The 16,462-nt window shown below is 38.9% G+C and overlaps 1 protein-coding gene across 2 annotated transcripts in view; it reads left to right on the top strand.

Annotated features, from left to right (window-relative positions):
* Positions 1-7,369: 7,369 nt before the first annotated feature.
* TMX3 (thioredoxin related transmembrane protein 3) overlaps positions 7,370-16,462 on the top strand; it is a 39,476-nt gene continuing 30,383 nt past the window's right edge. The window contains exons 1-4 of one of the 2 annotated variants that reach the window (XM_008013826.3): positions 7,370-7,601; positions 8,598-8,652; positions 11,127-11,166; positions 12,357-12,480. In XM_008013826.3, the coding sequence (XP_008012017.3) occupies positions 7,556-7,601; positions 8,598-8,652; positions 11,127-11,166; positions 12,357-12,480 (265 nt within the window). In that variant the 5' untranslated portion in view covers positions 7,370-7,555. The remainder of the gene's footprint in view (positions 7,602-8,597; positions 8,653-11,126; positions 11,167-12,356; positions 12,481-16,462) is intronic. The other variant, XM_037987990.2, reaches the window with a different exon arrangement.

The raw sequence follows: 16,462 nt of genomic DNA on the forward strand, positions 1-16,462 counted from the left end.
ATTATCTTGAAGTCTGAGAGGAAGAAGTTGGGAATAAAAATCCAAAGTTGTATCTTTTATATCCTTTTTAGGTCCCCAAAGCATAATCACGTATGGTATTCATGGTGGTGGGGTGTCTTTTATAATAGCAGCACTCATAAGCTGGATGAGGAGCATCCCAGATGGAGCTGTTTCATTGTCATATAGTCAGGCGAGTAATGTCTGTATCATCAGCATTTCTGCAGCTTCAGTCAACCATTTAATGACAAGGGAAGAGTGGGGAAATTGCCCTTCTCTGGGAATGACTGTCTTCTCTTTACTACATTCCAGTCAGGATGGATTTATCCTTGAACAATCCCCACAAAGATAGCAGCCTAAAAAGGATGCAGGATGAGTGCAAACATCCTCCTCCCTCAACAGTGTTCAAAGCCAGAGACAATGCTATGGATCTAAAATTCTTACAAGCCATTTGAACAAAGTTTCATCAGGGTAAGGCTTATAACCCTGTACAAAATACCTCTCTTACTTCACAGAACAATCCCTTACTTCAGTTGTTTCCTCCCTTGTGTCATCTACTTCCCCCCACTTGAATTATCTTCTTCGTTGTAATAGGTTATAACCTCAGGCTTAGTTGGCTCACCAGAAGTTATACTGTCCAAGTTCCTATGGTTGAGGTTTCTTTGACAGCCAGAGAGAATGAAACCCAACTTCAGAACTTACTTTCACTTTTGCTAATGCTGAAAGCAACAACTAGGCACTGGAATTTTAGTCAGCTTGCCTTCAGTTTGCATTTCTCTTCCAATTTTGCTCGCTTCTGGAATTCAGTTTCTATAATTTCCAGATTGCAACAGAAAGTCTTATTATCAGTAACTAATATCAAACACTATGCTACTTCCAACCAAGCATAGCTTGGCACCACCTCTGAATCAATAGGATATTTTCATCCTGTTTACCAGATTCTTCCCTTTCTATTTCTAAATAATGCTTAAGTCATATTTTTATAAAAGAATGAGGAAGGAATCTTATTTTTTAAATTTTTTCTGGATGAAGCTCACAAGCTTCATGTTGAATGAAAGAAGAGTACGTCCTGTATGATTCCATTGATATCAAGTTCAAAACTAATCTGACCTGTCAGAAGTCAGCAGAGTGGTTCCCATGGTAGAGGTAGTAAAGGGGAAGGGTGGAAAGGAGCACTGGAAAGGGACAAGGGTTGTAGGGACAAGGGTGGTTTTGTGGGTGCTTCAATGATCTGTTTCTGGATCATCACAAGAAACAGTTACATGTGCATGCTTATTTTGTAAAAATTCATTAACTTGTACCCTAATGATATGTGTTCTTGTTTGTGCATATATTATACTCCAATAAATGCTGTTTAAGTAGATGCCCAATAATTATTGTTGCTATTAACGAATGACTAATCACGAGTTCTGAGAGAGTAGGAACTTTCTGCAGAAAGACAGCAATCTCCCAGTCTCTGGGAGTCTTCTATTTAAAGTCTGTGTCTGTCCGTCCCACAGGCTGGAGGGCAGGGGTGTGACCGTAGTTCACTGTAGCCTCAAATTCTTGGCCTCCATCAATCCTCATCCTCCAAAGCAACTAGGATTACAGGTAGACAGACCAACATGCCTGGCTACTTTTTAAATGATTGTAGAGACAGGGGCTCGCTAGTTTGCCCAAGCTGATCTTGAACTCCTGACCTCAAGCCACCCTCCTGCCTAGCCTTTCCAATGTGCTGAGACTACAGGTGTGAGCTACTATGCCCAGCTGAGTCAGGAGTTTTCTAAGCAATCCCACTTCTAACATCAACTGTACAAAAACAGAACTCACTTGCTAAAAAAGACTTACAGGGCTTCATGTAACAATGCTTACAAATCTATGCAGGAAAGGGATACGATGTAATAACAGTGTTGAAATAAGGATATGGATCAAAGTCCTTCTCCCAGCAAGGAGTCTGGAAAAAGATTCCACGTGAAGGCTTCTAGCTTCTTCTTTCTCTAAGGGTCATGAGTGCACATTCTCTCTTGGATCAGGAACAATGTGCATGTGCATAGAACCCTTTAAAATGAAGGAACACAAGGTGGAGTCTCACCTGAGTTTTTAAATGTTTTCCTGGCCATGTGTGTATACTACTGCTACAAAATCAGCCTCAATCCTAGAACCCTCTGGAGATTTCACTAAGACCAAATGCAAATCAATCTCACATTAATTAATAAACAATGTAACAAATAGGTAAAAAACACCTGAAAATTCCATGGTTACAAAAACATCATTATTAATCAGCACATTTTGGTGACTGACCAGTGGTTAGTGTTCAAGAAATTTAGCAAAACATCTCAGGATAATTCTGGAACTGGTGGATATTAACCTTTACAGCACAACATGTCATAGAATTGTCTTCCTATTCCTAATTTACTACTGATGAGAGGTTGAAATATATAAATTCCCTTTACTGTGCTTATTTAAATAATCATATGTTATTTATCTCTTATGTGTTACAAATTTCATTAAAACTTTTTTCCCAAGTTAAACCAAGGCTTGCATTTCTGGATCAAAAAAAAAATAATAATAATTTGGTCATGATTATTATCTTTTTCAGTGAACTGCTAGATTTGGTTTGATATTTTATTGGGAACTTTTCCATTTTTGTTCACAAGTGAAATGGGCCTGTTTGTTTTCCATTCTCACATGACTCCCCTGGTTTGGGTACCAAGTTTATACTAGACTCTGAACCAATTGGTGAGTGTTCCCTATTTTTTGATTGTCTGGACGTGTTTGTAACAACCGTGTGATTAATGTTATGTTTCAACTTGACTGGGCTAAGAGATGCCCACATAGCTAGTAAAACATTATTTCTAGGCATGTCTATGAGGATGTTTTCAGGAAAAGTTAGCATTTGAATGAGTAACTGAGTAATGCAGATGGCCTCCCCAATTTGGGTGGGCATCATTCTGTTCATTGAAAGCCTGAATAGAACAAAAAGATGGAGGGAGGGTGAATTCCCTCTCTGGGGTTGAGCTGAGACATCTATCTTTTCTTGCCCTTGGACATCACTATTCCTGGTTCTTGGGCTTTGGGACTCAGATCAGGACTTACATCACTAACTTGTGGTTCTCAGGCCTTTGGACCCCTCATTATCAGGTTTTCACACTTGGATTGAATTAAACACTTGGAGTGGCTTTCTGGTTCTCCAGCTTGCCGATGGAAGATTATAGGACTTCTTGATCTTCATAGCTGCATAAGCCAATTCACATAATAAAGCTTCCTTTGGTTTTCTTTCTCTGGAGAATCCTAATACAGATTAATTTTTGTTTTCACAAAGATTGGTAGTACATATTTTGAAATCAATCAGGTCTCATTTTTTAATGATAAAATTTTAAGCTTCTGATTCAATTCCTTTAATTGCTAATTATTAAGTCATTTTAGTTTTTGAACCACTTTTGTTTTTTAAATAATATTCACTTTAAGTTTTCAGATATGTTTGCATAAAGTTGTTCTATATCTCTAAGTTTTGCTGCCTATATTTATGCTCTTCTTCTGGTCCCAGTATTTTTAATGTAATTAGTATACTGAATAAATAAAGATTATAATCAATATACAACAGATTTTTCTCCCATCATTCCTTAAAGCATATTTTACACAAAGTGATTTAAAAAGAAATGGTATTTTCTGAAATTATTTTCCCTCAACACCACTAAATGAGATATGCAGGACAGAAACAACAGCATCACCTGGGAACTCTTGAGAAATGTAAATTCACGGGCCCCACTGGGTCAGATTCTCTAGGGACTGACTAGAGTCTGCATTAAATCAAGCTCTCCAGGCAACTGATGCTTAAAATTTGAGAAGCACTCTTAAAACTATATAATATGTCTCCGTTAAAAAACATAAATGTATGTAGCTTTATGTATTTATTCTTATTTTTAAGCTTTTATTAGCACCCAAACACAGAAAAGTACAGAAACGCTAAAGTTATGGCTCAATGCATGTTTGCAATGTGAACGTATCATTGTAAGCAGCACCCACATCAAGAAACATGATGTTTACCTGTACCTCAACTTTTAATACGATTAATTTGCCTGCTTTTGAGCTTATGTAAATAAAATCATATAGTACCTTTCTATAGTTTCTGGTTTCTTTTGTTCAACATTTAGTTTATGATTTGCGACCACGTAGTTCTCCATACAAAAGTTCGTTCATTCTCGTTGCTATATAGTACATTACTATAGGATTACAGCACGATTTATCGATTCTACTATTAGACACTCGAGTTGTTTAGCTTTTCACAATACAAACTGTCCTGCTATAGACAAGACATTCTTGTATATGACTTTTGTTGAGGACATGTGTCTTAGCCTGTTGGTGCTCTATAACAAAAAAAATACAGACTCGGTAATTTATAAATAATAATTTATTTCTTAAAGTTCTGGAGGCTGCACATAAAGGAGTCAGCAGGTTTGGTGTCTGATAAGAGGTTGCTCTCTGCTTCCAGGACGGTACCTTCTTGTTGTGTTTTCACATGGCTTAAGGTTGAAGGGGAAAAGGGGTCTAAGATAATCCCTTCAATCTCTTTTATAAGGTCTCTTATCACATTCATGAGGGTCCCACCTCATGATTAAATCATGCCCAAATGGCCCCACCTCTTAATGTTATCATATTGGCAATTAAGTTTCAACGTATGAAATTTGGGTTACACATTTAGACTACAGCAATATGTATGCAAAATATACAAGGTATATATATGTGTGTGTGTGTGTGTGTGTGTGTGTGTATACACCTGTACAAGTGTAGCTTATCTGAAAGTCTTTTTAAAAATATTGTCAAAATAGTAGAATCTTTTAAATCTCAAAAAAAATTATCACCACTTGAGGTAGATAAGCAGGAAAAAACACTTAAAATTTTCACCGCAGAATATGTTTTAGCATGTGGAAATTTAGAATGTTCTCTGAACAAAAAGCCTAAAAAGTTTATTGGTTTATTAAATAATTTTCAGATTAATGCAATATTTTGATCATTTTCACGTTGCCTAGATCAGTGATGTGCAACGGAAATATAATGCAAAACCACGTATGTAATTATAAATTTTCTAGTAGCTACACTAAAAAATAAAAACAAGTGAGATTCATTTTAATAATTTAATTAACTCAATATATCTAAGCTATAATCATTATAACATATTATTAGTACAAAAATATTGAGACATTTTACAGTTTTATATCGTCTTCCCAATCCAGTGATCCAGTGTATATTTTACATTTATAGTATATCTCATTACAACCTCTCTAATTTCATCAGAAATACTTAATTGATATTTATTTTATAGAGACATGGTCTTGCTCTGTTGCCAGGCTGGAAGGCAGTGGCAGGATCCCAGCTCACTGCAACCTCAACTTCCCTGGCCCAACTTATCCTCCCACCTCAGCCTCTGGAGTAGCTGGGACCACAGGTGTGTGCCACCACATCCAGCTTATATATTTTTTTGGAAACAATCTCCCTCTGCCGCCCAGGCTGGAGTGCAGAGGTGCAATCTCAGCTCACTGCAAGCTCAGTCTCCTGGGTTCATGCGTTCTTCTGTCTCAGCCTCCCAAGTAGCTGGGACCACAGGCGCCTGCCACCACGCCTGGCAAATTCTCTGTATTCTTAGTAGAGACGGGGTTTCACTGTGTTAGCCAGGATGGTCATAATCTCTTGACCTAGTGATCCATCCGCCTCAGCCTCCCAAAGTGCTGGGATTACAGCCGTGAGCCACCGCGCCAAGCCACCACATCCGGCTAATTTTTTAATTTTTTGTACAGATGGGGTCTCAGTGTTGACCAGGCTGGTCTCAGTCTCCTCACCTCAAGCAATCCTCCTGCTTCAGCCTCCCAAAGTGCTGGGATAACAGGCATGAGCCACTGACGCCTGGGACTTGATCAGTATTTAGATTTCATAAAGTTTACAGTTGAAAAAGTAGATTCACATACCTCAGTTGTTCCAACCATATTTTAAAAACTTTCCAATAGCTGAATCAAGTGCCAGTTTTTGAGTTTACTGAGATTAAAATTAAATATTCAGTTACTTCATCACACTAGGCACATTTCGAAAGCTCAATAGCGACATGTGGTTAGTGGCTACACTACTGAAGAGCACAAATTTAGGTCAACCTGTTTTCGTTGTTCTCCACATGTGAACTTAAACTGTAATGCAAATATAAAAAGAAATTATTTTATTTTGCATGATGTGGAAGACAGAAAACTTTGAAATACATAAGAATGAAAAAAAAAAATTGAATATGGGTCATTCAGAGACCTTGCCAAGAAAGTAGAAAAGCTTCTGTATAAGAGTATCGAGGCGATGGTACTATTATAAAGCTGTTCCACCACCGCGAGAACATTACCATCACTTCAACAGTCCTCTTACGTTTCAGTCTACTTTAAAAAAAAAAAAAAAGAAAGAAAGAAAGAAAAGAAAGAAACAAAAAGAAAAATTGAATCTGCAGAGGGCTCGCGTTTGTGCATGCTGTATGCACAAAGGGGGTGACATTTAGGGCTTGCTCTCAATTACAGTGCAATTTAATCTTCCAGTCACTAGGAATAACAACGTTTTATAACATTTCGGCCTGTTGGAATTTTGAACCTAAGGTGAACCGGCTGACATCATATCCCCCTTCTGCTGTCATAGGTTTTCAAAATTTGGTTTGATCTAAATTCTCTGGTACCTTATGTCCCATAAAAATTTCATCTAATTTGGAAGTAGTGACTGCTGTAGTAACCGTCTCATGAAAGTATATGGTTTTTACAAATCATTGCCGTGTAGAAGAAAAAACAGGTAGCAATATAAATATTTCATACTATTTATTTAGTCCCAAAATAATCAGAAAAGAGTCATCAAAAAATATCCTACGCTTAACTTCATGTTCTCAAGTTTCAAGAGAAAGTTTTTAAAGAGGCAATCCTTACTTTGGCAAAAATGCATTAAAGCTTGCTACATTTAAGAGATGTTCCATTATGCAAACAGGTTGAAAGAATATTACAAATACGTTTTGGAAAAATACGAAGTGTCGCGCAGCTCAGCAATCCACAGTCTTAATGCGCTCCTCTTTCCAGGAATTTGATCCAGCATCAAAACCCACAGGTGCACTTACTGCACAGGAGTAGCAAGTAAATGATGTGCCAATATTCAACCTGCAAGTGCGTCGTCGGAGCCTACCTCAGCCTCAGCGTAACTTTCACCGGTACTCACCTTCCCAGAAACGCGCCCCAGTGAACAAGCACCATTGTCCCTAATAAAGCCCTTAAGCAGGGTTCCCACGCTCCTGGGCTGGGCGGGGCGCCGAGGGCGCAAAGCATTCTTAAGAACACGACTGCGCAGGCGCTACCCTCCTCGCGCATGCGCCGTACTCCCCCTCATAGCCAGAGAGAGAGACCAGCCGGGTGCTGGGAGGTTAAGGGAGGCCTAGTCCCGCCCCCGTATTGAGCGCGGTGCTTCTCTTCCGCTCCGGGTTGGGTCTGCTTCCCTTTCCGGGCGGGCAGGCAGCGAACGCTAGTGTCTTTATCCCTCTTTTGCACAGAGTCAGCTTTTGCAGCTCTCCCTGGCTAGCATGGCAGCGTGGAGGAGTTGGGCCGCCCTGCGGCTCTGCGCCACAGGTAATGGGCGCTCAGCAGTCGCAACCTGGCCCCGCCGTGGGGCCGGGATTGGGCTCGGGTCTGGGGCGAGGCCTGCGGGGCCCGCGGAGATGCCCACCCGGTCCCCGGCAGCGTCCTGCCGTCCCCGCCCCGCCGCCCTGCCTGGCTGTGACGGAGCGGACACCTGAGGGTCCTTCCGCCGCCGCTGTGCGGGACCAGTGCTGGACGTGGGAAGGGCGCGCTGCCTTGTGTTTGTGTTTTTCTCATTGTGGCAGGAAGTTTCAGTAAAGCTTACTCCTTTGATGGGCAAGAAGGATGCCGCCGTCCCACCTTAACGACCAGATCTTGTCTTGACTTTAGGTTCCGAGTCTTGTTACGTTTAAGGGTTTTTACCACCAGTGCTCAGAGAGGGTGGTCGAGGACAGATCAGGGTCAGGCCACCGGGATTGTGCGGTGTGAAAAGGACCTGAGTGTGTCAGCGGTTCTCAGCTGCCTCCCGTCAGCACGGAGTGCCCTCATTCTCACTGGGGTCCGCTCACTTTACCTTTTAGAGTCCACTGTGTGTCAGACGCGGCCGTGTAATAAGTATTAGAGTTACAGCTCGACTTTCTATTTGGGGGTAAATATTTTGAATGACATTTGGAGTTTTTACTGAAGAGATAATTGCTATTAAAGCAAAAGAAGTATAGAAGAATACTGTCTATCTATATTCCAAAAAGATGGAATGGTAAAAAGGAGAAGTAAGATGAGAGTGAAAATGAGGAAAAAGGAACTGTGTATATTAGCTTTATTGGCTTACCTAGAACTTGGCCGGTCGCGATGTGGTTGCATACAGACTATTTATTAAATGGATGAGCTACTTTTGCTTTTGCATCATTTGCACTCTGGGATGCATCAGTGATGAATTTTTTGGTAGGTTGTAAAAGGTCAAAAACATTTCAAAGATGACTAAGCTTATACAGTATGAGCCAAATAATCAGCATTTATTGTGTACATTTTGTCTTTTTTTTTTTCCAGTTGTTTTACTTGATATGGTCGTCTGTAAAGGATTTGTGGAGGATTTAGATGAATCGTGAGTATACATATATATATTTAAAATATTATTTTAACTGTCCAACTCAGATATCTGAATATTTGCATGTGAATCTAGTATTTTAGATTAGAACCAATTTTTATATATTACTCATTTTTTTTCACTTCTTGTAAGCTTTATATAGATACAAAATGAGGGTGTGCCCAAAAGAGTGTTATTAATAGTTATGAGATCAAAAAACAGTGGCAAACTTTTACATATTCTTTTTTTTCCCCATTATCTTACCTTGTATTTGTTGTATCTTTTTGCTTTCATTATATTGAATGGGGGCTAGAATTTGGTAACTCTACTGTATTTATCTTCATAGTATCACAACATTAGTCAACCTTGCTTATAGTAAGTGAGGAGGTTCCCTTCAGACCAAAATCCCATGTGTGATCTTTCAGGCTTGACTATAGACAATTGCAAGGGTTTTTCTGGCGTAGGGGAAGGTGCCCTCCCTACACCAAACTTGGTGTATAACCAGTGCATTGCAGTCCCTGGAGGGAGTGGCAGTCAAGGATTCGGCCTCCCAGGCCAGCCACGCTCATTTGCATCTCTGCATTCCCAACCCAGTGGCCTCTGTTTGGCAGACTCCTTATTGGGGCCTCACCTGAGGCATTTTCCAAACACCTCTGCTAAAACATCTCTATTGAGGGTGTCAGCTCAGGCACTTTACTACTAGTCCTTTTCTCTCTCACCCCCCTCCCCATAAAGAGACAGAAGACTTTTGTTCAGTGCTCCTAGGAAATGAGATGAGTTCTCCCATCTGTGTCACATTCACCTGACTCACCTGGTTTGGTTTCATGGGGAGAGATGGAACACTGAGGAGCTGTTGCCACTTTTTTTTTTTTTTTTTTTTTTTTAACCTCTTGACTTGCACTGTCACAGTAAGTGAATAAAGCCGTGATTGTTAGTTTCAGTTTCGCTTGTTGTTCTGGTTGACTACCTGGACACCTGACAGCATGACCAGACGGGTGCAGTGAGATGGTGCTCATACAGCGCTGTTCTGGAAGAGCAAAAATTCTGACAGTCCTATCGGGGCACTTCGCTGGTCATGCTGTTGGGCCCTGGAGGATGCTAGCTGATTGTTGACAGAAAGTTTTTGATTCTGAGAAGAACCATTATTAACAAGGAGATAATCTTACTAAACTCTGCCTTGTGGGGTGTGTCACTACAGACTTCCTCCTTCAGGGTGTCCTGACATGGGCAGCTCTTCATGAGGAGGAGGAAGGGATTCTGCTCCTAATAACCATTTGGTTACCCATGCGGATGCTCACCAGAAAGGACCCTGTGCTGAGAAAGAGGACCTTTACCAAGAGCAAACTATGTTCATCAGCTAAATGAGGAAAATGAATTGTTCCTTGTTCCAGAGCAAGCAGATGTGCAACCAGTTGCCTCCTGGATCCACAAGAGATGGCTCACAGAAATTCAGACAGGATCCTAGATTGGCCAAGAATGCGTGGACTGTGACGGTTGTGAGAAGATACCATAACAGCATGAGAAAGCTGTCTTGCTTGTCAGAGCCCAGTCAAGGCTAACAATACTGTCCAGGGACAGGTTCATAAAGCCAGTGGGCCACCGTATTCTCAGCAGACAGAACATGGTGGGCCTCTCATTCTGCCTGTAATGTTCCTGTGGCTACTGATTGCAGTTGACCTTTCTCTGGGTTTCACTTAGCCATTCCTATGTGTTCCAATGACTTGGGCCACACTGTCTAGGCCCTACAAGACCACCTTTGTTTCCTGTTCAGTTACCTTAAGAACACTGCATCTGATAATGACCCTGGATTTTTGGCCCAAGCTACACATCAGTGAGCCCAATTATGGGTGATACAATGGGCTCTTCATGTGCTGTAAACTCTAATCCACAGGGGTGGTGAACATTTAAGGGAAAAAGGTTAAAGTTAAAGGTTAGGCTTAACCAGCTGATGGTGAGGTACAGTACCCCGGCCTGGACTACACATCTCAGGGGAGTGGTCTGGGATCTCAGCACAGGAATTCCTCAATCCAGTATTTTTCACGAGCATTTTATGAACACTGAGCCATCATTACCAGGAAATGGTGAGAACGCTTCTAAAATCCAAGTTCCCAGATGCCAACCAAGGACCAATCTTGCAAACAGTTATTTCTAAGCATAGCAGCCTCAGGCTTCCTTTGGTACCTTTTCTGCACAGGTGTAAACTGTTCTAGAAGGGCAAGGAGCTTAGGCATCTATTTGTGTTTCTAGCAAGTCCTACTTTAATTCTTTTTGTTGCAGCCTTTCCTCCTAATTACTTTATCGTTGATCAGTTCTCTGCTTTTATTTTTAAGATGTTTAATGGATAGGTCACTGAGTAAAAATTTTATGTAAAAATTTATTGAAGGAATTTGGTTCTTTCCCTTATGTTTATCAATGTATTATCTCTGCCTATACTATACAGTTGTATAGTGGGCACAAACATACAATCAAAGATTTGTTTTCTTGTTTTTTAGGTTTAAAGAAAATCGAAATGATGACATTTGGCTTGTAGATGTAAGTATGTAAATTTTATATGCTAGTTACCCCTACCATTTTAAGTATTGTTTTCTATTCTACTCTACCCAAAAATGGCGGTATACAGCTAGTGCTTAAGTATATACTCAATTTGATTTCTTAAGTATTATTATATTTGAGATTTCACATTACAAAGAACCTCAGAGTTTTAAGGTTCATCCCAAGGGAACCTATTTTTGATGAAACTTTGGGGGCGAGGGTTTTAAGAGGAAAAGCTGGAACCCTGTCTTACAATGAGGTCAACTTTTGGATTATGTCTTAATGATATAGGGTATGATTTTATTGCAGAATTCACTCTTGTTTTCTTATGGTTTCCAAGAGATATATTAGTATCACTTAGTCAAAGTCATATTTTCATCTTAACAGTGAACAAAATTAAATTTTCACCTCCCTTTCTTTAAAGTTTGGAATATATTTAAACCTTATGATTTAACATGCCTCAGCAAAAAGTAGAATAGCAGCAAAAGAGATGGAAAAAGAATGGCAGAGTTGACAGAGGGTCCACTGTTTAATTCTTTCTCTTTTTCTATATGTTTGAACATTTTCATAGTATAAAGTTAAAAAATCTTATTTCATGAAAATATAACAACTAGTTTGTAACACCACCTAACTAGAGGAGCCTGAGTATCACCTCCACCATCTGGTAATTCTAAAGAAGAGTAAAAGACTGTGACTTTAGTTTAATCAACCTGACTTGTCCCTATGCCAAACCGTCATCTTAATGACGTCCCCTGTCTTGCCAGTGGTTGCGATAGAAGTCAGCAAAGTCACCTACTATGTTAAACGTTTTGTAATAGGAAATTTATCGTTAGGTGTGTATGTTGTATGGTATATATGTTTATTTTGTGGATTCATTTTACGTAAAACATTTCATATAGAACATTTACTTGGAAGTAAAGACATTCTTATTGTGAATTGTATATCTGTTTTAAATAAGTATCAGTAGTCAATTAAAATGAACTTAAGATAGTACCGGTTTTGAGGTATCTAGTTTTATGTTTGTATGTTTTGATCTTTCATTATGTATCTACTTTAAAAATTATATTTAAACTTCTTGTCTAAAACATTATTAGATCATTTAGTCAAAGGGATTATTTAAATATTAAGATTCATATTCACTGTAGCACAACATTTTAATGGTTATCTTTTTTTTTGTTTTTTAAAACAAGTTTTATGCACCATGGTGTGGCCATTGTAAAAAGCTGGAACCGATTTGGAATGAAGTTGGTCTTGAGATGAAAAGCATTGGTTCCCCAGTTAAGGTTGGAAAGATGGATGCTACTTCCTATTCTAGTAAGCCTTCACTTAGTTTATTATTTTACTGTTCTCACAGCAAAAACAATTATATGCAGCAGTATTCAGGGTGGGAGGAAGACTGTTTTTGCTCATGTAAAATTCCATTATCTTAATAATTTAAGACTGTATACTTTATGAGTTAAATGAATTAGCCATTGAACATATAGTGTGTGGTATATGTTAATCTTATGCTTAACAGGTGTTTAAACCATCTTTTCTCCTTTGAGCCCACCTTAGATAGTTTACATGAGGCAGCTATAAAAAGATGAGTGTTAAATTATTGATATTGCTGCTTGAGTTCCGAATCAGTTTTTTTCTGAGTAGCCTGAGATGTGCTGTAAAGGAACTCGAAGGGTGAATTGAGTTAGGGTAAATACAATGAGGATCAGGAAGGTTTTCACATTAGAAAAAATACTAGAGCAAATACTAAAGTGTAAAAGAGGTTAATGAGTGTGTACTAGAGAATAGAATGAAGTGGAGGTGAGCAAACCTTGATCTGTAGGCCAGATTTCTCCTACTACCCATTTTTATAAATCGAGTTATATTGGAACATAGGCACAATCATTTGTTATCTGTTTAGGGCTGGTTTTGTGCCCCCATGGCAGAATTCCGTAGTTGTGACAGAGACTGTATGCCCCAGAAAGCCTGAAGCCTATTTGACCTTTTACACCAATACCTGTTTTAAAGGATTTGGGAAAAAGAAGAAGAAAAATTTAGAGAAGTGTGAGGTGTTGTAGAATTTGGAAAGAGCATAGCTTTCAGGAAGCAGATTTGGATTCAGATCCTTGCTCTGCCTGCTACTTTTGCTGTGTAACACTGAGAAAGTTTCTGAACAAACCTAATCTGGTTTCCATATTGATAAATACTTAATTATAATGCTTCTTTTATTGGTGGTTTTGAAGTTTGAGTGCTCCAGCAGATATAACATTTTCTGTATTCAGTACATGTAGTTTCTCTTTCGTTAGTGAAGAAAGTGGAAGTATGTAATGTGTATTTCTTTTTAGGAAATCAGCATTTTACTTTGGAGCAAGATAGAGCTATGTTTTAATCTCAACTTTGCCATGTCCTATTTTTGTAGCTTTGGGAAGCACTTAACTTCTCTCAATTTTAGTTTCTGTATCTACGAAGGAGAGTGATAATCCTCAAACTTGTGGAAATCATATTAATGTCTTGTATTTAAAAACCCCTAGCACAGTGGCTGCACATATATGACACTAAAGGATAATGCCAGATTGTTAAGAGCATCCCAGGTCAGGCGGTGTTTTGGATTTTATCACTTGTCTTAGGAGGTAATACACATTTTTGTGAAGGCAATGACTTGATAAAAATATTTTTGGCAGCAACTTTTAGGATGGGAGATAAAGAGTATGTAGAAACAGGGAGATCATCGAAGTCAGCTTTGTGTATATATCCTGGTGTTGGATGCTGGGTGCCTGGTATTGTGGGTGGTGACAGTAGAGTATGATGGAAACTAATTTTCATAGGCATATTCCGTACCAAAATCACAGAAGTAACAGATTGATTGGCTTTGCACTGTAAAGAAAACCAGAAAAAAGAGATTCCTAGTATAGTTACTGAACTATGCTACCACTGGGTATATGCAAAATACCAGTTTTAACTTTGTGTGTGTTTCTAAGTTACCAACGATTTTGAATTTGTGGTCTTTTAACTGATGTTTGTGAATAGGGACCTACAGTGTAGGTGAGATATTAGTGCTGGAATTATTGAGTCACACGAATGAAGCGTTGAAATTTTGAGAGGAGAAGAGATAAATGGCAGAAATTGTTAGAGACAGAGGGAGAACATGTTTGAGTTGACATTTCTTTGAAATAAGCTTTTAACAATGTCTAAGAAGTTATCGTTTTCCACTGTTGCTCTTGAAAGTAATTTCTTGTTTCCATATATATGTATATATGTTGATTAGATGTGCATACACATACTTCTTCATAGATGTGCTTATTCATTTGTTCACTCAATCAATGTTTACCAAAAACTATTTGTCAGACACTGTGCTAATCTCTAGAGATTAAAGACCCAGACAAATCCTGCTTGTCCTGGAAATGCTTACAACATAATAAAGGGAGAAAGATGAATAAACTAACAAGAGCAGTAAAGTCTTAAAAATGGCAAATTGTTGTGATCACTTGAATAGGTCAGTGGAGTCAGAGTCATGTATAAAGGAATATGGGAATATGAAGAAAAATAGTCAATGAGAAAAACGGAGCATATGAACCAGTAAAAATCTTAGTGATAAAGTGTTCATGTAATACTTCAGTGATAATTAACAATTTACATTGTCAAATTCTACATTGTATCTAATTCATTAGTTTATTATTCAGTATTAAGTGCCCTGTGTACTACTATTTATTAAGTGGCACTATGATTAGGGAAAAAAATAGCCAAGATTGTTTTCCTGAGTCACTTAGAGAAGAAAGTGTTTTAAATGCTATTTTTAAAAAGCCGTAGTAAGACCTCATATACAGGTTGCAACTTTTTACTCATTGGATATGGAATGCTAAACCTCCACCATCCCTCTCTCTCAACTACTTGCACCTGACCTTGCATAGTGGGGCTTGCTTGTAAATCCTACTTGAATTATCCAAACGTAGTTTATTGAAAAAAAAAAAAAAAACCCCTTTGTAGAAAAGTTGTAGAGTTAGCATTCATTCATTTAGCGGCACTTAATGTGCTTACCATGTTAGGATATGCCTGGCATATACCAGGTACTGGTGATACATCCTTGAGCAAAACAGATAAAATTTTCTGCTCTTATGGAACTTACATTCTTGGGGGAAGAGACAAACAGTAACCTGTGAACATTAGTCAATTGTCTAATGTTATTTTCTAGACTATTGTTGAGAGTTAAATGTCAATGATGGAAGCGTTATCCACTTAAATATTAGCACCAAGGGAATGTTTTATGTGTAATGAAGAAATGTATCTTGGTAGTATTAAAGAAGTTAAGTATTCAAAAACCACCATTCACATATTAGAAACAGATTTTTGCCTTGTGAATTTCAAAGTTTTCCTAAATTTTTCAAGGCAGCTCAAATACAGACATTTTAGCAGAACTTGGAATCAAACAGGTAAAAAATGGAATTATTTTCAAGTCATCTGCCATTTTTATTCTAGGTCCACCTATGGAACACTAAAGGATTGACTGTTTCATAGATAACTCTTGCAGCCCAATAGGTTGCTTTTCAGACGGTCATGGTATCACTGTTCCTCAGCATGTAATCTGTAGACGACCTGCAATAGCATTATCTGGGTACTTATTGTCAGTTCAGACTCTGAAGGCACACCCCAGTCCTACTGGTGAAAAGTGAAAACCTTTGCAATTGGGTCTTGAGAGTCTGTATTTTTTATTTTATTTCTTTCTTTATTTCTTTTTTTGAGACAGAATGTTGCTCTTGTTGCCCAAGCTGGAATGCAATGACGCAATCTCAGCTCACTGCAGCTTCCGCCTCCCGGGTTCAAGTGATTCTCCCGCCTCAGCCTCTCGAGTAGCTGGGATTACAGGCATGTGCCACGACGCTCAACTAATTTTTTGTATTTTTAGTAGAAACGGGGTTTCACCGTGTTAGCCAGGCTGATCCTAAACTCCTGACTTCAGGTGATCCGCCCTCCTCCTCAGGTGATCTGCCTGTGTCGGCCTCCCAAAGTACTGGGATTACAGGCATGAGCCGCAGCGCCCAGCCAAGAGTCTGTATTTTTAACAGCACTTCAGATGATTGCACTGCACACTGAGGTTGGAAAACCGCGACGTGTAGAATGTTATTTTGGTAGATACAGGATTTTAGTGTGGGGTGGGATAAGACTATTCAAAGTGATGAAGTTTATACCATTTCTAAGAGTCTTTGATAATAACTCATTTCTCAATCATGTATTAAATCATTGCCATAGTTAAATCACTTGCTGTATTAAATCACTTGCCGTAGGCAAGTGCCATCAGACTCAGTCCAGCCAATCTGTGTGTACA

Source organism: Chlorocebus sabaeus, chromosome 18 (genome assembly GCF_047675955.1).
Source record: "Chlorocebus sabaeus isolate Y175 chromosome 18, mChlSab1.0.hap1, whole genome shotgun sequence".
NCBI classification, from domain to species: domain Eukaryota; kingdom Metazoa; phylum Chordata; class Mammalia; order Primates; family Cercopithecidae; genus Chlorocebus; species Chlorocebus sabaeus.